At 38.6% G+C, this 24,381-nt stretch overlaps 1 protein-coding gene across 3 annotated transcripts in view; it reads right to left on the reverse strand.

The window, feature by feature from the left end:
* LOC18428510 (histone-binding protein MSI1) overlaps positions 1–22,582 on the reverse strand; it is a 30,207-nt gene extending 7,625 nt beyond the window's left edge. For 2 of the 3 annotated variants that reach the window (XM_088846767.1, XM_088846768.1), the window contains exons 1-5: positions 22,253–22,582; positions 19,700–20,026; positions 19,134–19,286; positions 13,139–13,263; positions 6,965–7,060 (exon numbers count right to left, since the gene is read on the reverse strand). In XM_088846767.1, coding sequence (XP_088702893.1) covers positions 6,965–7,060; positions 13,139–13,263; positions 19,134–19,286; positions 19,700–20,026; positions 22,253–22,555 — 1,004 coding nt within the window. In that variant the 5' untranslated portion in view covers positions 22,556–22,582. Of the gene's footprint in view, positions 1–6,964; positions 7,061–13,138; positions 13,264–19,133; positions 19,287–19,699; positions 20,027–20,745; positions 21,023–22,252 lie in introns of those variants that run through there. The other variant, XM_088846769.1, reaches the window with a different exon arrangement.
* Positions 22,583–24,381: the final 1,799 nt, after the last annotated feature.

Here is a 24,381-nt window from a genome sequence, read left to right on the forward strand (position 1 = left end):
CAACCCAATCATATCAGTAGGTTGTTTATTAGGTACTTTAAGAATCTCTTTTCTAAACCTACCTATTAGCGCCCTACACTAGGAAACTTAACCTTCCTTAGCTTGTCCCCAGTAGAGGCAAATAGCCTCTAGAGGCCTTTCTCCTTGGTAGAAATACAAAGAGCAGTATTTGATCTTCACAAAGACAAGGCACCGGGTCCTGATGGATTCCCGATTGCTATTTTCCAGAATTTTTGGGAACCAACTTCCCATGACGTCAGTGTTTCAAAAAGCGTTACGCGGCTCCTAAGCAGTCGAGGGGGTCCAGGCTGCCCATTGCCTAGGTGGGTGCCCAGAACCTGGGCAGCCCAGTAGAATTTTTTTTTTTTTTTGGGTTTTATCTTTCTAAAATAGCCTCTAATGGGTTTTAGGTTTCAAATTAACCTAAACCCACAATTTTGCTTCTTTAGTATTAATAAAATGACCCAAAAATGCCCTCAAGGAGCCACAGTTCCGCCCATGGGTGGGGCGCAAGCTCTGGGCAGGCGCCTAGGCGGGTTCTGGAGAGCGCCTAGAAATCCACCTAGGCGGCCGCCCAAGCGCTGGGCGATCCGCTTTTTGAAACAATGCCTGACGTTTTGGCTCTCTTCGAAGAATTTTTTCAAAGAGGCTGTCTCCATGCTGCATTAAACTGTACCTTCATATTGTTAGTGCCCAAACTAGAAGGAGTTAATAGGTTGAGAGATTTTCGTCCCATAAGCTCCTTAACTCCTCTTGCAAAATCCTTTCAAAGGTCCTAGCTACTCTTCTTCAGGCAGTACTTAGCTCCATCATCTCTCCTACCCAATCTGCATCTGTGGCCAATAGGCAAATTTTGGATGGGGCTCTTACAGCACATGAGGCCATCCACTCCCGGTCCCTTTCAGGCCAAAAAGGGCTCATCATAAAACTAGATTGGGAGAAAGAGTACGATAGGGTAGATTGGGACCTCCAGGACCTAATCCAAGCTAAGATGGGTTTTGGGCCGCTCTGAAGGAAATGGATCCTAGCTTGCATATCCAATCCTTCCTTTTCTATTCTTATCAATGGTACCCCAGAAGGTTTTTTCAAGCAGGTAGAGGGCTTAGGCAAGGAGACGCCCTTTCGCCTTTCCTCTTCACCCTTATAAGAGAACTATTCTCCATATCCATCTCTAGGCTTTATGATAGAGGGCTCCTGTTGGGTTTTAGAACCTCCTCTCTTGGTCCCATCATCTAACACCTTTACGCAGATGATACTTTAATCTTCTGTGAGGCCAATTCTGATCAAGTCGATTGTCTTTGAAGATTTCTCAGAACCTTTGGGCTTCTCATAAGGATGAAAGTCAACCTTACCAAAACTAAAATGATAGGCATCCAAGTTCAAAATCCAAAACTGGAGAGTCTAGCCTAACGATTAGGTTACGTTGTTGAAACCCTCCTATCCTCCTAACTAGACCTTCCTTTGTGCTTAGGCAAATCTAGGAAGCACCTATGGGACCATCTGATAGAGAAATTCACTTGGAAGTTTGCCTCTTGGAAAGGGTGATTCTTGTCATTTGGGAGTAGAATCACACTCATTAGAGCCACTCTTGCCAGCATTACGATATACTATATGTCGCTCTTTCAAATCCCTATGTCGGTCATCCGAAAATTGGAAAAATTAATGAGGGATTTCTTATGGTCTGGATCTGATGGCCCCAAAAAATATCATCTTATTGCTTGGGATAAGGTTTGTGTTCCAAAAAAATTTGGGGGATTGGAGATTAAAAACCTTAGGACTTTGAACCTTGCACTCTTAGGGAAGTGGTGTTGGAAATTCTCCTCTTCCCAGCCTCTATTATGGAAACAGGTAATTAGGGACAAGTATGGTATGGGTTCTGATGATTGGCTACCTAGAACTCCACCTCATAGGTCTTCAGGTGTTTGGCACTAAGAATGCATTTTGGAGTCGTACTGACTCAACCTAGGTAATGGTTACTGTATTAAGTTTTGGACTGACCTATGGATAGGTCACACGCCTATTAATATCACCTTTCCCTCTCTTTATGGTTTGGCCTGCAATCAATCGACATCTATAGCTGAATATGTAGAACTTGGCATGTTCAATCTTGTCTGGACACCCATTTTTTGCAAAAATCTCTCAGAGCAAGAAACTACCTCCCTGACCTCCTTACTCCAACTTTTGCCCCCGGTCTTCAATAGTCTTAACAGTCCAGATGCCCTTATATGGTTTGTATCCCCTTCAGATAGTTTCTCTATGTCCTCTTTCTACAACTCTGTGCTTCAAAACCCCACCTGCCAACCTTTGACCAACAAGTCTTCGTCCCTTCCTATAACCCATAAAGCCTTCATTTAGAAGCTCCTTCACGGGAAAACCCTAACCTTAGATCAAGTGCAACGTCGTGGAGCGTCCTTCCCCATTAGATGTATTCTTTGCCATCTACATGAAGAGACTATTCCACGTTTATTTATACACTGCAATATCACCTTTGGGCTTCGGTCATCCCTTTTAAACCCCTTTGGTCTTCTTTGGGTCACACCTCCATCTCTGGAAAACCTTTTTGAGTCTCTTTACTCCCCCCTTTCTCCTCCCCTAGAAAGCAACTTTGGCGTATCTCAGTTGCGACCCTACTGTGGAGTGATTGGATGGAGAGGAACGCAAGGACATTTAGAGGTGTTCTCAAACCACAAAAGTCCAGTTTTGATACTATCGCCTACCTAATTTCCTTCTGAGCCAAAAACATACCTACCTTTGCAGACCTCCCTATTTCTCACTTCCTAAATAACTTGGCCAGCTTGCTTAACCTGTCACCCCCCTCGCTTAGACCTCGGCTTGCATGGGCACCACCACCTCCAGGTTTTCTAAAATTAAAGACAGATGGTTCTTCCTTAGGTAACCCCGGTCCCTCTGGCATTGGTGGGATCCTCTCAAACTCAGACTTAACCCTTTGGACTTTCTAAGAGTCCATAGGAATTAGAGATTCCACGGAAGCAACGGCCATTGCTCTACTAGAAGGATTAAAAAAGGTGGCTCTTATGGAAGACTATTCAGGTGGGCTGATAGTAGAGTCGGACTCTAAGAATACTATTCTATGCGTGCAGGTACTCTGCTAGCTCCTTGAGATATCACTGCCATCTCTCTCCCTCTAATTCTCTTTCTATCTTCCCATCCACCCTCCTCTAGGGAAAAAAAAATAAGGAAAAAAAATATTGTTGTGTTTCTCTCTATCTACTTACTTTGAGGTGTTGGAAAAGAAGAAATTTCTCATCCTCTTCTTTCTCACTCTCTCATAGTCTGCTACTCATTTCCACTCCCTCCCTTCTTCTTTTGTTTTTACACTAATCATCTCTTCGCCTCATTCTCTACCTTCTCCTCTATACAATCATCTTACTTCGCCCCCTCTCTTTCGCCTCTTTATTTCTGGTCTGTCTTACCAGTTTACCTTAATTACCTTCATCATTCTCCCCCATGTCCGTCACCTCTTGGTACCCATTTCTCTCCTTTCTCAGTCTTCATTATCTTACCCCTTTTCTGCTTTCTCTCTCTCTCTCTTAGACCTCTCCTTCTTATTCTACCTCTTCCTTCTCCCTCTCTTGTCATTCTCCTCCTCTAACTCTCATTCATGAGAATTTCTGGGGAAATCCCAGTTCCCTGCAAACTTTATTTTAGTTCTACCCTTCCTTCACAGTGGTTGCAATGGCCCATAGCCTTAGGCTACACAACTAGCATTCGCTCACGGTGCAACGGTCCTTGGCAAAAGCAGAAGCTTTAGCATGATATCTGTGCAACGGCCCTTATCAAAAGCAGAAAGCCGTTTGCAAGGGCAGACCATCACCCAACTCCCCTCGCGATTCAATTCAATGGTAGTGGGCCCCTTCATCGAGAAGCTTGGTGGTGAAACCTGTTTAGCACTTCCCTCCAGGGTTATAATGGTAGTCACTGCCTACTTTGCCTGGCCGCTGCTAATCTCACAGTTCATCGGGAAGCTTGGTGGTGAAACCTGTTTAGCACTTCTCTTCAGGGTTACAACAATAGTCACCGCCTACTCTGCCTGGTCGCTGCTAATCTCATTGACCATCAGTATCTCGAATTATCATCCTCTTACCTTCTGGTGGTTCCCAGTCTGCTCGAAGGCGTTGATTTCTAAGCCCCCTGAAGATTCTCTGTCCTTTAGGTTTTTTTATTTTTCTTTTTTCCTTTTCTTTTCTTTTCTTTTCTTTACTTGTAAGAGCACTCGACTTGTGGGTTGCCTTTTTTTTGGATAGATTCAGTTTATGTAATTATTTAGCATATATATAATATAAGTCAACATATTCCTCAAAACAAAATAATAATAAACAAACAAGATTAAAAAAAACCAACAAAAACCTTATCTCCCCACATTTTTTATCTCTCTCCTCTCTTTACTTCTCGTGGATTTCTCTTCAAATCTCATATAAATCTCTCTCAATCCAACATGAGCACCCATAAAATCTCTCTGCATTTTCCTCTCATAAACTTCACCAAAACCTCTCCCTTATTGCATGTTTAATACCAAGTCTAACATATCCTAACCAACCAAACCATGCGAAACCCTATCCATATCCTTCAACCCTTCATCTTATAAATAAAAAAAGCTTACCAATTCTACCCTTAAAATCCCTAACCCAATAAAGACAAAAATAACCCTAAACCTAAAAAAAATCTAAATATTAAAAAAATACAATAAAAAAAACTCAGTGCATCACATTACTTGCATCTCAAGGTGGTGAGATTTGCAAGTCATGATGGCTACCTTTGGGAAGAGGTTAGAGAAGATATGGCCTTGATGAGTCAGGCTGGCTCCCCAAGGGCCATGTAAGTGCTCATCCATCAGGCACACGCTTGGAGGGCTATTTTATCAGTTTGCAACGAGTTCACAACTACATTTCTTATGTAACAAGAACGGTAACGTAAGAATGTCTAAAGATCTTTGAGTAGGGACAAATATCATCGAATGGCAGCACTCAGGCCTTTTCTCCATCACAGCAAAACCCAATCTCCTGGTTTCCCAGTCCTATGAAGTGATTGGAGGCAAACTGGTTTCGGCTCTAAAATTTAGGAGAAACTTCGTAAACCCAAGAGCCCCCCCTTGACCTCAACACTAGGACTCCTTAAGAAGCAATTCATCCAAGAATGGGTTTTACAAGTTGCTTTGGTTCATTGTCTCGTCAGAGTGTTTCTCAGTATCCGTCATGCACTTTTATCTCTTCAACAACTCCGCCATTTGCTAGAGGTCCTGGGACACTCTGGTTCCATTAAAGATTCAAGCTTTTATTTGGTTGGTCTTTTAAGAAAGACCTCTCACGATATATCATATCCAAAGAAGGGGTGTATCTATTCCCAATAAATGTGTCGTGCACAATAGAGGAAACCATCTACCATCTGTTTGTGCACTGTTCAGTGGCAACAAGTATATTTGGGCCTTGTGGATCACATATAATTTACTAAATTCTGAGTATAAGGAAATAGGCCTAGAAGCCTTGCAAGACAATATAAGGCTATGGTGGTGTTTTGGGCTCATAAGCTGTAACAAATCTTGGGTTTCTCTGGCTCTGAGTTTACTTAAATTAGGGTTCCTTCATGTTTGCTCGGCCGATCGCAATACCTAGGCAGGGCATTTGGACACCACAACCCACTGGAACCATCAAACTGAATTTGATGGTTGCTCCCTGGGCAACTCAGGCAGATGGGGAGTTGGGGCACCATTTAGAAATAGTGTTTTGCCTTCTCCCTTTTCCAGGGTTCATCATAATCATGGTCTCCACCAAGGCTGGGCCTAGGGGCTCTTCCTGAGGGCCTAAGAACTTTATGATTAAAGTTGGGAGCTCGGGGCCCCGTACTTTGGGTGGAAGGGGATTGCATGAACATGATTCAATGGGCCTCCAAAGAGGTCCCCCGTGCCTGGTATTAAACAGCTCTTTGGTCAACTGGCGGCACTATTCAATAACCTCATCTAGAACCATATCTGGTGAAAGCCAACTCAGAAGCTGATTTCCTTGCCAATGATGGGGCAGCCAGTTGCACCTTTGCCATCAACACACATGCTTCCTAAGAACGTTTTCATTTACTTTTGTTGGCAAGTGTCAAAGCTTTACTGTATGAAGCTTAATGTTGGTTCTTTGAGCAGCTCTTTGGGCTATTGTTATATATACAAATGTCATTTATCCTCAAAATAATAATTGAAATTGGTAACCAAGCTCAGAAAAAAAAAAAAAGAGTACATGCCATTTATGCACATTTATGCTTCCAGTGTGTGTGAAGAGATGAAGCCTGCTGGGAAATTTTACATTCATATCATGGAGACCATTACGCTAATCCATGGCCAAATCCTGATGGTAATTGACAGAATCTCCAAATCAACAATTAGACATGCCAAAACTTCTAGAGAGCCATCCACATGCCCTCTCCTTAACCACAGCGAAAAACTCCCAAAACAAGGACATGGAAACCAAAAGATTTCAGGAAGGACCTGTCCTCACAACCTCCTCAAACTACAACAAGCATAACTTAGATATGGTAAGACAACTCCAACCCCAACACACACACCCTCCTCCGCCCCATCCCCCCAAAAAAATATAAAAAAAAGAGAAAAACCTCAGCATATAATTGAAGCAAATTTTTTTTTCCAGAGAATCTACAGTAAATTAAAAAGTTGAAAAAATCAAATAAATCATTATTGATTATGTTAGACCAGATAAATATGTACCTATCAAAGAAGAAGTCATCAGTATATGATGTTTGATGTATTCTTTTAAAGGAATTCAACCAATTTGACTACCCATGGCTATATTTGAAAAGTCAGATCAAAACATACAAATTAGATATGGCAAGACAACTCCATTTATTGATAACATAGAATATTCAAGCAAACACAATGGCGGCAACCATGGGGATCAGTACACTCAAGATTTATTAAATGACAAACAAGCTATAAGTGAAATACCTGTCCAGATCCCAAACCATTACACGTCTGTCGGCACCAGAAGATGCTAAAATGGTTTCAGACTTAGGATTCCATGCTACTTCATACACTTCTCCCCTGCAAATCAAAATCTCTATGAGATTAGCACAACTTCCATATGGCATGAAATTATCAAGCATTTGTCACCAAGAATGAGATATCGATCTCTGGAACTGAAGACCATCGGGAATTGGGCAGTAATGTATGATTCAATACAGACCAAATAAATTCCCTCATAAGTTGTGTAAGTAATGGCACAGGATAAGATCAAATAGAATGATATTAGTGGAACATTGGAAATTGTCCTAACATGTGTATACAACAGTGTTCAATAGCTCAGCTGCATTACTCAGTTTCCATAAACCACTCAGGTACATGGAAAAACGAGCCCCTTTTTCCCTCCTAAAAGGGGGAGGATCAGCCCCGCTTTTTCATCTCTCTCTCTCTCTCTCTGAACCAATACCAAATTTGGAATCTCTTTCTCTCTCTATCCATATCTCTCTCAGGGTGTGGAACAGCTTCACCGACGAGAACCCCATCTTTAGCAAAGTTCAAATCTTGTTCTGAAAATAAGGTTTGTATTGATCCCCCTTATTTCCCATAATATCCATTTTTCCTTTCTCTCCACTGAAATTTATTGTTTCTAATGGGATTTCTTTTCATAATCTTAGATCTGCATGATATCTGTTGGATTTCATTTCTACCCCTTTTCATCTCTCTCTCTCTCTCTCTCACTTCCCAGATGGCCTCTCTCGCCTCCCCAACCATTTTCCATTTTTTGCAATTTTTTTTCCTTTCCTTTCCTGTTTTCTCCAATGTGTACAATTCTTGACCGAGTTCACTTAGGCCCGACCAAGTAACTCAGCTCAGGCGGGGGCCAAGCACGAGGTCCGAGCGGAGTTATGGAACACTGATATACAAGGAAGAAAAGGCCATGGGAAATTTGGGCAATACATTAACAGTACACAACAAGGAACACATGACAATAGATACTATTAGCACCCTCAATCAAGTGGACCAACATTCAATATGAGTTCTTGATGGAAACAAACAGCAACAAGTCCTTTGCACTTTTTGTATGTAAATACCAAACGGGATTTCACGATAAACTTTACTAAAACTGACCTGCATATTCTTACCTAATGGAGAAACATTCATTATCCATTGGATATCAGAAAAAGACTACCCACCAATAAATAAGTCTCAAATGTTGTATTTTTGGCTCTTGTATGTAAATACCAAACAGGATTTCACGATAAAAGTCTACTAAAACTGACCCACATATTCTTACCTAACGGAGGACCATTCAATTTGCATCTTTAAAGAGTAACTTTCACAAGTTACATCAATAAAATCGACACTCTAGTAGAAGCAGTCATACAAGGTATACATCCTGTTTCCTCCAAACGTTAATTTCCTAAGAGGAACAACTATCGACATTCAGGTGAATGCATTTCATGTGCTTTCTGAAGTCTACATGTTCTTCCTTCAAAGTCTGACATTAATACACAGGAAGGATGACTTCTAGGCAAATTACTCAATCATTACAAATCTAAGGAAAATTAGTGCAATGCAAGAATTTTTAAACTTGGTTATAACCACCTGATTATGATCATTATTAAAGATCCTTGCAATGAATATAGGTTGGAGTAAATTCACAGCACTAAAGTTCAATAGCAACTATAAGTAGATTCCTTCCAAGTAAGAAACAAGAAAACTCTAATATATGCCTAACAAACACAATAGACAAAAAGAAACAAAGTAGAGATGGGCGCACAGCTCCATAAATGACAAGCATACTACAACCATGGTAAAGACATGACTCCTGAGAGTTTGAATTAAACAGTGTTATCTAGACTAGACCGCCGGGACCAGCCGGTCTGAACTCAAAAGCAAAGAACCGGTGGAAAAAACCAATCTGGTCGAAACCCTTGGACTTGAATGTCCAATGAACCAATGGACCAAACGTTTTTTTCGTTTTTTGTAAAAGGAAAAAACTCCCACAATTTTTCTGTGTTTTTCATGCCTTAACCCATTTTAAAAGGGGTTTCTTGGTCATTTTGAATATAATGAGGGGCGCTTTGGTAAATGAAAGCACCAGGGTGGGTTTTAAGGTTCTTTAAAGGACATTGGTCTTAAAGAGAGAGAAACACATCGGTGATTCTCTCTCTCAGTCATTCAAACTTAAAAAACCATAGAAATTGGGCGACCTTCACGCAACTCTTCCAAATGTTATCAAGACACTCAATCCAAAGTTTTCAACCCACAAGTAAGCCCATTTGATCTATTCGGTGTTCTATTTTCTTTAGTTTTAAAATCAGTAAGGAAATTTGAATAATTTTTTTCACATTTAGGGTATTTACATATAATGAAGTTTTCTTATTTCAAGTAGCATACGTTCTTTCTCGCATTCATTCTTAAGATTTTTAAAAATTTGATGTTAAATGATGTACGTATTACCGGTCATTTTTACGGTTACTTATTTTCAATTACTTGTCTCTTGAAATTTTGGGTTATTTAATAGGGAAAATATCTTCGTAGCCCATATTTTTGGTTTCTATTTCTCAAGAGACCCAAGAACTTAAACTATTTCTTGTAGCATAAAGTCTGTATCTTTTCTATCTTCCTACCCCCTTAGACCCTTTTGACCATACATTATTGATATAAACATTTTGTAAAATGACTCCATCTCTATCTCTCTCAAAACTCAGTATCTCTCTCTTTTCTCTCTCAAAACTCCATCTCTCACCTCTCTCATCCTCTCTTTCTCTCTAGCATTCAGAAAGACACGTAATTCAGTACTTTGTTGATGCGCTTGGTAAGGCTGGCTTTCGAATTCATAATTGAATTTCTCAGGAGCTCGAGGGATAGGCGACGCTGCCTGGTAAAGCAGTAGAGCGTCATTGGGGAAATTGAGCTTAGCACGAGCTCCTATGTACTCCACAGCCTCTGCATGGTAAGCCCTAGCCGCCTCCTCCGATGTCCCGAAAGTGCCCAACCATACCCTTATGGCTCTGTGAGGGTCTCGAAACTCGACTGCCCATTTCCCCATGGCCTCTGTTTCATTCCCCTGTACTTCCTCTTCTTACTTGAGCTCGAAACTGCAAAATCACATAGTTCCGTCAAGGTCAAGAAAGAGAGAACCAATCAAAGTTTGAGAGGGATGTAGATGTTAAGGAATGAGGTTGAAGAGGATCACTTGCCTTGTGGACTGGGGTCCGCTGGGGGTTCTACTACTGAGGAAGAGCTCCCACTGTAGGTCTCAGAGAGGATGAGAGAGGTGAGAGATGGAGTTTTCATAGAGAGAGCGAGAGAGATACGAAGTTTTCATATAGAGAGAGAGATACATGAAGTTTTCATAAAGAGAGAGGAGAGATACAGAGTTTTGAGAGAGATAGAGATGGAGTCATTTTACAAAATGTCTAAGTCAATAATGTACAGTCAAAGGGGTCTAAGGGGTAGAAAGATAGAAAAGATAGAGACTTTATACCGTAAGAAATAGTTTAAAGTCTTGGGTCTCTTGAGAAATGGAAGCCAAAAATAGTGGGTACAAAGATATTTTCCCTATTTAATATTTCGGTTGAATTATTGAGAGTGTGCATACATGAAGATTGTTCCATAATTAAAATTTTGTGCATTTTTTTAAAAAAATTCTTGGTTTTATTTTTTTTCCTAATATTTTTCTCAAATATTTCTATAATTCTACATTTTGTGATTTTCATATATTTTCTCATTGTTATTCAATTTGTTCTGTATTTTCCTCTTTTAATTATCTTATGACTGGTCTGACCGGTGAACTAATTCAGACCAGCTAGTTCAACAGGACCGGTGCCCTCACCAGGTCTTCCACCGGTCCACTCTTAACAAGATCTTATAAGAGATCCAATATATGATGATAATCAAGATTTCATGGTTAAACCGATTTTTTACAGAGAAAAAGATGAATATCTTATAGATATCGAAGACGTGGAGCCTTTAGGAGATTAGGGCATTAGAATTAGAGTAGTGAAGTGGAAGCATGGTTGACTCATAATCTGTAAATTGTGGCCCTGATTTCAAAGAATAATGAGCTAGATGTCGATAAAGCCTCTAAAGTACAAAAAATTGGGTTTGAAGTTTCTCACACGAGTTTCAATAGAAGCTCAAGAATACTCGAATTTGATAAATTTGTATCGAGGATCCATTTCTTGAGAAATTCTTTTTACCACGAGTAATATTTGAGCCGACAAATAAAAAGAAGGTTGTAAGAAGGTGGTTTTGATGCTGAACTTATCTTAGCACACTTTAAATTTCGATGACGAGGTTTCTCCACCTAGAAGAGAATGATGAAGGGTAAAATTGTCCTTATTTTTTATTATTATAGTTTTAGTTTTACAATTTATTTCCAGGGGTTTTGGGTTTTTAGGAACTCTAGGGTTTTTATATGTTATTTATTTATTTCATGAGTACTATTTACAAGTACTACTCATGAGTATTATTCATGAGTACTGTTCACAAGGGTAACATTGTCATTACGAAATTTAAATTTAAGTTTACAGATCATTTTAGTCATTATATGGACATGTAATGTTGAATTATAATATATAAGAGGTGTGTGGGGTCTTGAGAGGGTTAATTCCACATGATTTTTAGAAATTGAAAGAGTAAAAAGCTTAGGCTTTGGAATCCTAGCTTGGGGTGTGGAGAAGAGCCTTAGGTTTCTTGAATTGTGCTTGTGTTTGGCTTTGTTTCTTGCTGATTTTATTGCTCCCTTATATTTGCTTACATCAGACAGCTGCAAAGAATTTGGATGATTTGGCCATCGTTTGGAGCCTATTTGCGATCTATGCGGTACCTATGAGGTGCGGATCCAACAACTTCATGTTGATTTGGGATCCTATCGTTAGTGTTGGTGATTTGGCCAGCTCAAAAGGTGTGGGGATGGTTTATTTTTGTATTCTAAGGTAGAGTTTGATAACTAGAACTTTCAGCAGCTAGCATTGAAATTTCCAAGTCATTGTAGCAGCTCTCAACTAGGAAATGCGACAGGAGAGGTAACCCACAAAAATGAGAGCGGCTTTGGAGGGGGGGGGCGGTGCAAAAGAATGAAACACTCATGGGAGCTCACCCATTACCCTATCCCCCTTTTGGAATGAAGGCTCATTTTGTACATTGTTGAATGAATTTTTATATTTTATTTTTTCTCAAACTCATATTTAAATGAAATTTGGGGGATACGGGCTCCTCATTGGAGCTGTTAAAATGGGCTCCACATTTGGGTGTATTTTGGTCATTTTGAATTGGCACCCCATGGGGAGGGGGGGAAGGGGAAGAGGGGGAGAGAGAGAGAGAGAGAGAGAGGGAGAGAGACCCTAAGTGTGAGAACTAGAGAGAAATCAAGGCCAGGATGAATAAGAGAGAAACAAGAGAGAGAGAGAGAGAGGCATGATTTCTCCATACCCCTCTCTGAATTTTCTTCCGAATCAAGGAAAGGAAGAGGACTTTGCCTTCAAAGATTGGCGACCATTGATCCAGGAAAACCATGTGGGGTGTGAGAAGTCCTAAGAAGTGATCCTAGGCAAATTTCAGGTTTGTAGTTGATACCAGTATTTTCCATTTCTTTGAGCCTAGTTTTGGGAAGATGGCAGTAAGCCTTTCCTTGGGAATTCCTTTTGTATCATTCTTCTTCTATATTGTGCTGATTTCATTGTTGAAAGAAAGGGCAAAAACCGCCAATGTGGAAACATGGTAAGCCAAAATACTAGAACTGCTGAATTTTTTTTTAAAATCCTTATTACCATTGCTCACAGTTTTAAAATATGAAATCCCTACATCTGTGAAAATTGAGACCCCATAGGGAGCCCAACATGTTTCTCTTCATTGTGCACTAATTTTCAACAATAGACACCAAAAATGTTAAGCTACAAAAACTTTGAAAACAATTCTACAGCAGCTAACCCATAAAGATATAAGTTCCATAAAAGTCCATCATTTTACAGAAAGATTACATAAAATTTGTATTTCAGCCATAGTATAAGAACTCAACTCCCAAAATGCAGTTCATAGAATCTCAAGACAAATAGATGCCATAATATATATTCACACATGAAACACAGATGTTATTTAACAAGCCTGCTGCAAAGAAGATTAGATCAAAACAGGATGGAAGATACATACGTGTGACTCAAGAAAGTATGTAAAGTTGAAGACAACTTTCGAAGGTCAAACAAGTTTATTGCTTTGTCTGCAGACCCTGTAACCAGAATCCATTCATTGAATGGACTGAATGAGAGACAGTTGATCTGGAAAGAGAACACCACAAAAGGCAACTAAATTACAATGATCATCCCTTGGCAGGGAACATTTCAAACAAAAATCTCAATAATAACATAACTCTAAATAGTCAAAGCATTTTGAAAGTGCTGTTTACATGAAACATTGAAAAACTATGCAAGAAATAGGAAAAAAAAACAAAATAATACTGTCATGATTATAATAGTGGAGTCATAGTCATTGGAAGCAAGAGTGGGAATGGGAATGGGAACAAGAGAGCAAGGGCAAAAGATCAGCGGTTGTGTGTGATATATATATATGGAAAAGTCTTCCCAACACCTATAGACGAAAAATGAACAGTGACTTCGCTTACCCTCATCACCGTTCAAAGTTCATCGCACGGTCACGATTGTCCAGTAATATTTCATTCTTCATTTTTTTTCTACAAGTTATAATGACTTGAAATTTGGAGCGTATGTACATCTTAGTGAGGTGCACCTAATAAAAATATAAAAACAAATAATTCGCATAAAAAATTTGACCAAAATACCCCTGAAACTTTTCGAGGGTATTTTGGTTAATGTTTTTCATGTAAAATAGTTTTTTGATATTTTTCGTAGATTCGAATATTTTTTTTGAACACACGCTCCAAATTTCAGGTCATTTTGATTTGTAGAAAAAAAAAGGAAAAATAAAACACTATCGAACAATCGTGACCGTGTGATGAATTTTGGTAGGTGATGAGGGTAGGCGAAATCGCTGTTGATTTTCACCTATAGGAGTTATATAGTATCTTCTTATATATATATATATAGTTTTAAACAATCCAATTAAGGTGCATCTCCAAATTTTATCATAACATGTAATTTTGGTGTAACTTTAGGACCAGATTTGGAAGTGCATGGGGGAGATTGGCATTGATTGGCTGACAAAATTATTCAACAAGGTGCTGAGAACAAAGAAAACGCCAGACGAATGGAGAAAAACTATTGTGGTACCTATTTACAAGAACAAAGGAGACATACAGAATTGTGCGAACTATCGCGGGATCAAGCTTATGAGCCACACTATGAAGCTCTAGGAGAGAGTGATTGAGCAACAACTAAGGCATGAAATGAGTGTATCTGAGAACCAATTTGGTTTTATGCTAGGAAGGTCAATGACCTAGGCTATTTTCCTACTTAGGCAACTAATTGAGAAGTTTAGGGTGAACGAAAAGAGCTCCACATGGTCTTTATTGACCTAGAAAAAGCTTATGATAAAGTACCTCAAGATTTGATTTGGAGGTGTTGGAAAAGAAAGGAGTCTTCGAACATTACATCGACTTGGTGAGAGATATGTACGATGGAGAGTGTTAACTAGTGTGCGAACAACTAATGGAGAGATGTGAGTTTTCAATGACAATAGATCTACATCAAGGGTCAGCATTGAGCCCGTACCTCTTTGTCTTAGTTATAGACGACTTAACTAAGCACCTGCAGGATGAGGTACCGTAGTGTATGTTGTTCGCAGATGATATAGTTTTGATCGATAAGACCCGAAACGGCGTCAACACAAAGTTAAAACTTTGAAATGATGCTCTAGAATCCAAAGGTTTTAAAATTATCCGGACTAAGACAGAGTATATGGAATGCAAGTTTAGTAGTAATAGGAATAAAGACGAGGAAGTAGTTAAGATTGATAGCCAAGAAGTACAAAAAAGACCGCACTTTTGATACCTTGCGTCGACAATTCTGGTAAATGGAGAGATTGAGGAAGATGTCACACATAGAATTAGAGCTGGGTGAGCGAAATAGAGATGTGTAACTGGAATTTTATGTGATCGTCGTATACCAATGAAGCTAAAGGGTAAGTTCTATTGGACAATTGTGAGACCAGCTTTGATTTATGGGGTAGAATGGTGCACAGACAAAAACAATATACACATAAAACGAGTATAGCGGAGATGAGGATGTTGAAATGGATGAGTGGCAAGACAAGAAGGGAGAGAATCCTAAATGAAACCATTCGAGAAAGTTTAGGTGTGGCACCAATAGGCGATAAGATGAGAGAGAGTAGATTTAGGTGGGCTGGCCATGTGTGGTGTTGACCCAGTACACACCTGTTAGAAGGTGCGAGTTAGTTCAAGTAGAAGGATTGAAAAGGGCAAGGGGTAGGTCCAAAAGGACGTGGTTGGAAGCAGTCGGAAAAGATATGGTAACTTATGGCCTCACTAAAGCTATGACCTTAAATAGAGCAGAATGGCAGAGCACCTCCATATTTTTTTTCTATGCATTCACCTATTTTTTTAGATTTATTAGAATATTTTTATATCTATTGACCGCATCGCGGTGATGCACACACATCTAGACCACATCGAGCCGTATTGGCCCCCCCAAAGCATCATGTCACATCCCGCATTTTAAAACATTGGCATTTGGACATCACATCTATGCACATATATGCACGTGACACCTCAAGTGAAACCTAAGGTTCTAGGAGGCCCGCTTAAGCAGTTGGCGGCGCCCTACACCCCCTTGGGTGCCTAGGACGCCAAGCTTTTTAAGAAACTTAACATTCAAAATGAAGCCAAAAACAATATCAAACAATCCACCAAATATTCAAAAACAAACCCCAATTACTTTTCAAAATTTTTGGAAGAATGATTTATTTTTTTTAATTTGAATTGCCTGTTATTTTTTTTAATTTGAATTGCCTGTTATTTTTTTTAATTTGAATTGCCTGTAGAGCCATGAAAGTATGGCTCTAGGGTTATATAAACACCCCAACCCCCACCCCGCTGAAAACTTAACATTCAAAATGAAGCCAAAAACAATATCAAACAATCCACCAAATATTCAAAAACAAACCCCAATTACTTTTCAAAATTTTTGGAAGAATGATTTAATTTTTTTAATTTGAATTGCCTTTAGGGCCATGAAAGTATGGCTCTAGGGTTATATAAAACACCCCAACCCCCACCCCGCCCAACAAACAAAAAAATCCGTTCCCTTCCTTTTCGAGGGGGATTACAATTTTGCTAATGCATGTGGGCAAAATTTCCACCCACGAGAAGGCGCATGTGCGAATGTGTCACCTCTGATGCGATGTGCCCATATATGCAATCTATGGGCCACATAACACATCTCAAATTTCAGCATGCGCAGGTGGCAGCGATGCACCAGGGCTGCACAACACAATATGGCTCTGCATTTGATAACAGGGCATATTTGTAAAGAAAATCAGGAGGAAATGGGGCAATTCAGATTCTTTTTTTGGTGGGGGGAGGGCAGGGGGGTTTGAGTTGGTGGTGGCCAAGCTAACACGATAATTTCTCTATAATGTATTAGAGCATGTCATTTTTATCTATTTGAGGACATACTCATCCATTCTTCTAAACTATCCAAATATATAGAATGAGAAAAATCCAAATTCAATCAAGACACTCAAACATTACCCAACATTTGAATGCACTCAAATAATAAATAAGTACACAAAAAAAAAACAGATATCGTATTAATAAATCCTCTTCTAGGGGTATACCCAGTGATATAGTTCTTGAGAGATTTTGAAAATTTTGGGTTACTTGTAAATTATTTGAGAAAAAAAAAAAATTAAAAAAAGGAAAAGTACAAGTTTTAATTTAACAAGGAATTTCAAAACAGAAATATATAACTTCAGGCACCTGAAAAATAAGAAAAAGGCGAGAGAAAATAATGAAACTAAGATAAAAATGAAACACATACAAAATTAAAAATTTCCGAGAGAGATAAAATGCAAAATAGAATAATTACACAAAAAAAACGCAAAACAGAAAAGTAAAGCAAACCAAATGGCAAACACAAACAAATTCCATGTCATGATAGTTAAAGCCTTTTTCCAACTAATTGGGGGTAGCTACACGAATCATGGTCCTCCATTCTACTATACTAAGGACCATATCCTCAAAGAGGCCATAAGCCTCCATATTTTTTCTCATTACTTCAAACCATGTCCTTTAGATCCTATCCCTTGCCCTTTTTGAGCCTTCTACTTGAACTAACTCGCACATTTTAACAGGTGTTGTACTGGGTATGCGCCATACATGGCCAGCACACCTAAGTCTACTCTCTCTCATCTTTTCATATGTGAGGAGTCTTAAATCTAGGGAAAATTTATGTACGTACCAAATTTAAGTATGGTAACTTTGAGGAGGTCCAAAATTTACCAATTTGTCTTATGTTCCAAATATTGGACCGTTACTTTTTTCGCCTTTTCTAGTTTTAACTTTTTCCAATTTTCCCCTCAGCCCAATGTTATAAACCTCGGACCGCTTTTTTATATTTTTGTTTTTATTTCAACTATAAGGACTGGTCGAAGGGATGGATTCTTGGACCACCTTTTCATTTGATGCTTTTGTTTGAAGTGTAAAGACCGGTTTGAGATCTGGAACCTCAGACTGCTTGGCTTCTATGAAGATTGTAAAAGTTGAGTAGTCCGAGGCATAGAACCTTAAACTAATCCCTGGATTGTGAATTCCACGGTCCAAGTACCGGTCCAAGGTCCCTTGACTTTAAATGAAATAGTCCGAAGACCGGTCCTAGGTTCCAAACATAGGACCACTTGGCTTGTACAATCTTCACAAAAGCCAAGTTGTTTGACAATCCAAAACTCAGACCATTCCTTGCACTTCAAAAAAAATCTAAAAAATAAAAAAGCAGTCTAATGCTAGGAACATAAGACTGAGGGGCAATGGGGGAGGAAAAAAAGAGCATGCGGGTGGATGTCCATGTAAAATTTACAATAATTTGGATCTCTGTGTAATTTCTTATTTTGTTTATGGTACAGAGGTAGTTTGTCCTCAATCTAATGATACCTAACAAAATAAAATACCACAATAACTTAATAACAAGATAATCTAAAGGTTTATACCATCCATTAGTCGAAAATTATAATTTAAGCTTGATTGATTGTAGGCACTAAAGTATTGAGTTCAGATCAATTAATTATTTTATATTTTATTTTATTTTTTAGCAGAATGGAAGGTCAGTTTATTAGACAGAAGGCCACGACCTGGGTTAGCTGCCATTACTATGAAGTTCATCAAATTTTAAATTCCTCACAAGCAACAAATAGCAGATATAGCCACATATAAATAATGGTGAATATTAATTTCCATTTTCAAGCAAATATTTGTTAAAAAGAACCTATGTTTTGACAGAAATTCTTAGTTGAGGCAGTAAACCAAGTGTCCTCTATCCCAACTTAAATTCATTCCAATAGAAAAATCAATTATCACATTCTATCTTCATGTGTATGTTCTCTACATGGTCTATCATATCAGCACCCATCTTTACTATAAATCAATAACTGACAATTAGGTCCTCCAAACCTACTTCGCAGGGCAAGTCTCTTTAAAGTGGCAAATCATTTATGTAGAAAATTCAAAAGATTGAGTTCCATATCTCAATATGTAGAATTGATGTTTTCAGCAAGAAAAATCTAATTCCAGCACGGCAATAGTTTATTATTATATATGTCATTTATTATAAGAAGAACTGCTAGCAAACAAATAAACTCATCTCATACAATTACATAACTACATAATTAGTTCGAACCCAATAAACACAAAATCATCAAAAGATGATGATATCTGTGTCATTCAGTCCACAGTCACAGTCCTTGTTTCTTTCCATCTCTACCATTTAGATTGGTCATTGAGCTTTTCAACAAGATCAGATATTTGGTGGGATCATATGTATGTCAAATGCTAACTCTTTCCCACTCTAAATAAAAACCAAAACATTTCCACATGGAAAAACAAGGTTAGCAGGCATAACCATATTTTTGCTCTACATAAATAATAGATTATCCCACAAAAGTACTAGCTATATGGATGAACAAATAATAGTTGTCATAGCCTAACCGTAGATCTCCTCACCTCAGCCTGATGTGCAAGAATGGACTGCAGAGGCTTTTTGGGTAGAGAAGAGCGCAAGTCCCAGATGTTTAACCGACAATCTTCTCCTACAGATCCAAATAGATATTCATGCTTTAAGTGCCAAGAAAGATCTCCAACCACGCCCTCATGAACCTGAAATAACATTTTCTTCATAATGCTGCATGTCTAGATATATATACAGACTGCTTCCTTTTGCATGGGGAACAGAAGTGCTTCACGACTTCAGCAAATTCCGGAAAAGTCTTTGGTTTTATTTTATACTAACAAAGAAATAACAAAATTTTCAATATAAACAAATATATATAAGTAGTACATTTAAAAAAATCCAAATTTTTACAAAAATATCTTCAAAATATCAAAACAATGAGGTTATTTTAATGGTGTTTCCCAATTTTTTCAAAATATCAACAATATTTTTTAAACAACCAAGGTGATACAGCATCGGTGCAAACTCTAGCCATTAGCAATTGAAAGAGTTAAGATCATATACCATTCACAAACAGTTGGTTATAATCCACGATACTTCTGGAAAACATGATACTTACATCGTACACTTCTTTCGCCTCAAGCACCTGCTGCTGTGGCATAGTAGAGATATCCCACAAGCAAATAAGGGAATCATCAGAACCACTCAACAGGTAACCCTCCTTATGAGGGTTCCAAGACAACCCATACCCTTCCATGGTATGACCTCTCAATCGTAAATCAGGACTGCATGAACCCCCAGGAGGAGTTCTAGAAGGATGCTTGCCATAGTCAAAGACAAAAACATCAGAATGAATTGTTTTGGTGGCAATAATGCGAGAATTTTGGGGCATATACCGAGCCCGATTAACTTCACCATCATGACATATTTCTTTTTCTATCAAAACCTGCAACCAAAGCACAAACTTTTGTATCTTTAAGAATTCATATAACAAAAAGACAATCAGCCAACCATTCTCAAAAAACAAAACAATACTCAGCCAATAAAGAAATAATGAGAAGAAGCATATGCTGAACCACTTTGTCTATGATTAGTCACATACGAGAACCCAATTTTTTTGTGATTTATTGCATGGTCATATGAGCAAACGACCATGACATATTCAAAATATTCCAATTTTTGAACCATTTTTTTATCCCCAAGCTACTTTGTCAGCGCATCGGATTCAAAGATGCAAATGGCCTCAAGAAAGATTCTGAAAAAATGCCTGCAATGGTGAATGCCATGTAATCAAGTAAGCAAAGCTGGGTAAATTTCATTGTGGTAAGAAACCGAATAACAAATACGAGCTATATTTGGTTGCAAGTAAAATCATATAAGCTAGAATTACCCTCTAAGATATAGACTCCAGCCTCCTCTAGAGGGAGACATATGTCTTGTATGCAAGGGGGAACCAAAGCTCTGTCTTTAAGGATGCAAGGACCACCTCTTGTGGTCCTATACAGACTATTCATTATATTTGTAAGGGTTTGCATGGTATTCAATTTGACAAGATAGGAATAGAAACAAAGATTTGCATCATACTAGGCTTAAGATGTATCTCATTTATGGATATGCCATTTACAAATACACCTTAATCTAATGTATTTAAATTTTGCCTTGTACCATCATCAGGAAAACACATGTCCCCTTACATGCTCCTCTTTCCTGCAATATGGTTCCTTGCTTGCTCACTCACCAAATCAGACTTCACCAAACCTTTGCCCATCCAACCATGTATACCAAAATCACCCTCAGTTATGCTCCAAATATTCTCGGCTAGTCCACACTAGAAAGATTGAGGCCTCCATCCAGTTCATTGACACATCATCCAAATAGTATTGTTTCCACCAATCTGTCTCTTTGTCACTTGGTAGATTTCAACACACAAACAATCCAAGACCTGTTTATAAAAGCAGGAATCAGATACAAGAAAGCCCGCTTGTCCCGAACTATTTCCATCGACCGCTTGCCTAAGAAGGGAATCTCAGATTTATAGGCAATTTCACGCACACGTGCAGGAACGTGGGAGCATGCGCTGTGTGCACACAGACGCATGCACGGTCGCACGCACACACGTATGTGCATATATGTGTGTGTTTATATATGCACTCTAACTCTTATTTTGCATAAGGGTCCGTTTTTGGGGTACCCATGGCCACGCCAAGATCAGTGCAGCCATGCATTAAAATCATTTTATTTCATTATTTGAGGAACCAAAAGTGGTTGTAAACATCTGCAAACAATCTCCATCACAAAATAAAATGCAAAATAAAAAGGATTTCAACCTCATAAGATGTTCCACATCATACCAATCAACTGTCCATACAAATGGGTGGTTTTAATCAGATTTTGAGACTTCAGCAGAGATCAAGCAGTGTTAAGGGTTCCAAACCCCTTTTCTAAGGAAATTGATCTTGAAGAATTAACAGAATGACTCCCAATTGTTCTATGGGTCCCCCAACATCCAAAAAACATGGCAACTGAGGGGCACCTTTGGTGTAAACAACGCGGCACCAAAACATTTTCCTATACGATGATGTAGATAATAACTGTCTTTCTTTTTCACATATAAACTACTTCATTTTGTATTAATATCATGACTATGTTTCTTTTTAAAACATAAATTATACCTTCTTTTGTATTGATATCATGACTTGCAGAGCATATACATACATTATCAATGTAGCCTCTTAGTTATCGTTATACTATTTATGCATATTGTTTTCATTTCTATCTCAAAGTTTTTTAAGTAACATTCAAGCACAGATGCTACAAATTCACACATTATCATCTAAGATAAACATGTTTGAGTCCTGCTCAAACACCATGGATCAATATGTTCAGAGAGGGTCTCATACAAGCCAACTATTTATTTCAAGGATGGACCATACCACTAAATGAGCCTGTTCCAATCCAACCGCCGAGGCTCAAAATTCATCCAAAGCTATTCACTTAGTTCGGGGAATAGAAAAAACATAACAAAAAACATGAGATCGAAGGAAGTTCTAGGGGGATGATTTTTGCAAAGGATAATCATAAAACATCACAAACTTCTAATAGAGCGGAAGGTAAGGGTTAATCAAAGAATGGATATGAAATCCAATAAGGAAAATAAGCAAGTAAAATGTACCTTGGGTATGGAGAGGGAGGTTGAGGTTTGTTTTGGAGGGAGGTGAGCTTGGGCGATGATGAGGGAGTTGGGCTCGCCGCAGGAGGTGTGGGTGCCGAGGATTAGGGGGAAGACGGCATCGTCGTCATGGTCATTGGGAGGAAGCCATTGCACGGTTAGGGAGGGCCAGTCGAGGGCATGGGAGAGGACCATGTCGTAAAGGAGGGGGCTGTTCTTCTTCCAAATCTTGAACTCCTCCTCCTCCTCTTCCTCCTCCTCCACCTCTGCCTCCCACGTCGATGATCCATCTTCCTTCGCAGCCATCTGCTCTCTGTCTCTCTCCACCACTCTGAACTCTCTACAGTCTCCACCTCTTATGTAATCTCATTCGTTCGAGCTTCAAACTTCCCTCCCTGTCCCCCTGTCCCCCTCTCTCTTTCTCTCTCATCGAGACTCCTCGCGTGGTATTTTCGCTAGCGTACACCACGAGGAAAAAGTCTGGACTATGGAGCACGTATACTGTGTTCCCTCATAGCATAGAAATATTTGGAAGGATTTCTTTCAATACGAAAATTTGGGAATGATGAGTTAATTGATGATTAGCTTCAAAAATAAATTTAAAATTTGAGTTTTCTAATAAGAAAAATTAGGTAAATATTTGTTCTAGTTTTTGTTATTACCAAAATACTGAATACTTTTCATTATTACTCATATATACGTTTTTTTTGGATTTCATAATAATTTTAAAAAAAAAAAAAATATGAAATGACCCATTTTCAATTTTTCAAAAACGAAAATCAAGCCAATTTCGATTTTTGAAAAATTGAAAATTTTAAATTTTTGGTTTTCTCCCTTGAGGGTCCTCTGCATATTCTCTCTCTACCTATCTCTCACTACCAATGGGAAATTTTACTTTTGAGATGCCCTTCTTAGTGGAAGGAAGCACTAAAGGAAAAATTGCAGAGAGAGAATAAAAAAGGGAAATTATTAGATATATACTTTAATTTTAGGTTAATTAAAAAAAAAAAAAAAAACCTCAACTTTCGTAAACTTTGTCTACACTCTTTATCCTTATTTTCACTTTTTTTTTTTATCTATCAAAATAACATTTCATTAGTCATATTACCATACTATATTTTGTATTTTATGTGGCATTTCAAATACTGTAATAAATTGAAGTACTATTACGGTACTTTAAGTACCGTAAAATCTAACCATATTATACAACATTTTTATTACCGTAAGAAGTCGAATTTGTATTACTGTCACAAACTCACCCCCGATCCCTTTACCGTACGCGATGGAGGTGTGATCCTAATGGTAGTGTTTGTCACTCAGGTCGGAGTGGACTCAACGCTTTTATCTTGATGATCAAAGCAAACCATGAAAATAACTCAATTGAAAATTCCAAGTACAGATGAATAATTAGAAACTTGGGAAAATCCATACATCAATAAAAGGCACTACATAACATTACTTCCAAAATATTACAATTGAGTCTGGGGCACCAGGGCCCAATAGTACATATTTCCCAAAATAAACAAGATTCAGGGCTAACTGCCCAACCACATACAAGATCTGAACTTCTTCTTAACCGAATATGGCTTTGGCCCCTAGCTGCAAACCCGCACTTTTGACTTTTGATCTGCCACTATCAGTTAACAAGGAGGGGAAAAACACTGGGATGAGCTATAAAGCCCAATAAGTGGACCTAGGTGCTATGCATTATTATTGAGTCTATTCATGCATCATACGCAGTTCATTCAACTATAAGAAGTCACAATGCAGCAGTCATGTAAATCAGTAATTAGGTCAGCGCATCAATTACAGGCATTATATCCACATGATAGTTATCATTCAATCATTGCAATCATCGACATTCATATTCACTATTCAAATGTTACCCACTCACTCCTTAGATTATCTACTCCCGAAGTAGGGGCTCTATTCACGAAATAGGGGCTCTATCCATCAGGCTAACCCAATCCCATTACTTAGGTCCTCTACCATCTCTTAGGAAGGAGGGCAATGACAAGTGGGGAAATCCACTTCGTAATGCCCTCATGCTCACACACACGGTCCCCAGCGCGTATTAAAGGTTTCGATAGTCACTTGCCTTGCAAGGCATCAGTCATTAGTCTCATCTCAGT

This window comes from Amborella trichopoda, chromosome 9 (assembly GCF_054954075.1).
Source record: "Amborella trichopoda isolate Santa Cruz 75 chromosome 9, AtrichopodaSantaCruz75HAP2 v2.0, whole genome shotgun sequence".
In the NCBI taxonomy this organism is placed as follows: domain Eukaryota; kingdom Viridiplantae; phylum Streptophyta; class Magnoliopsida; order Amborellales; family Amborellaceae; genus Amborella; species Amborella trichopoda.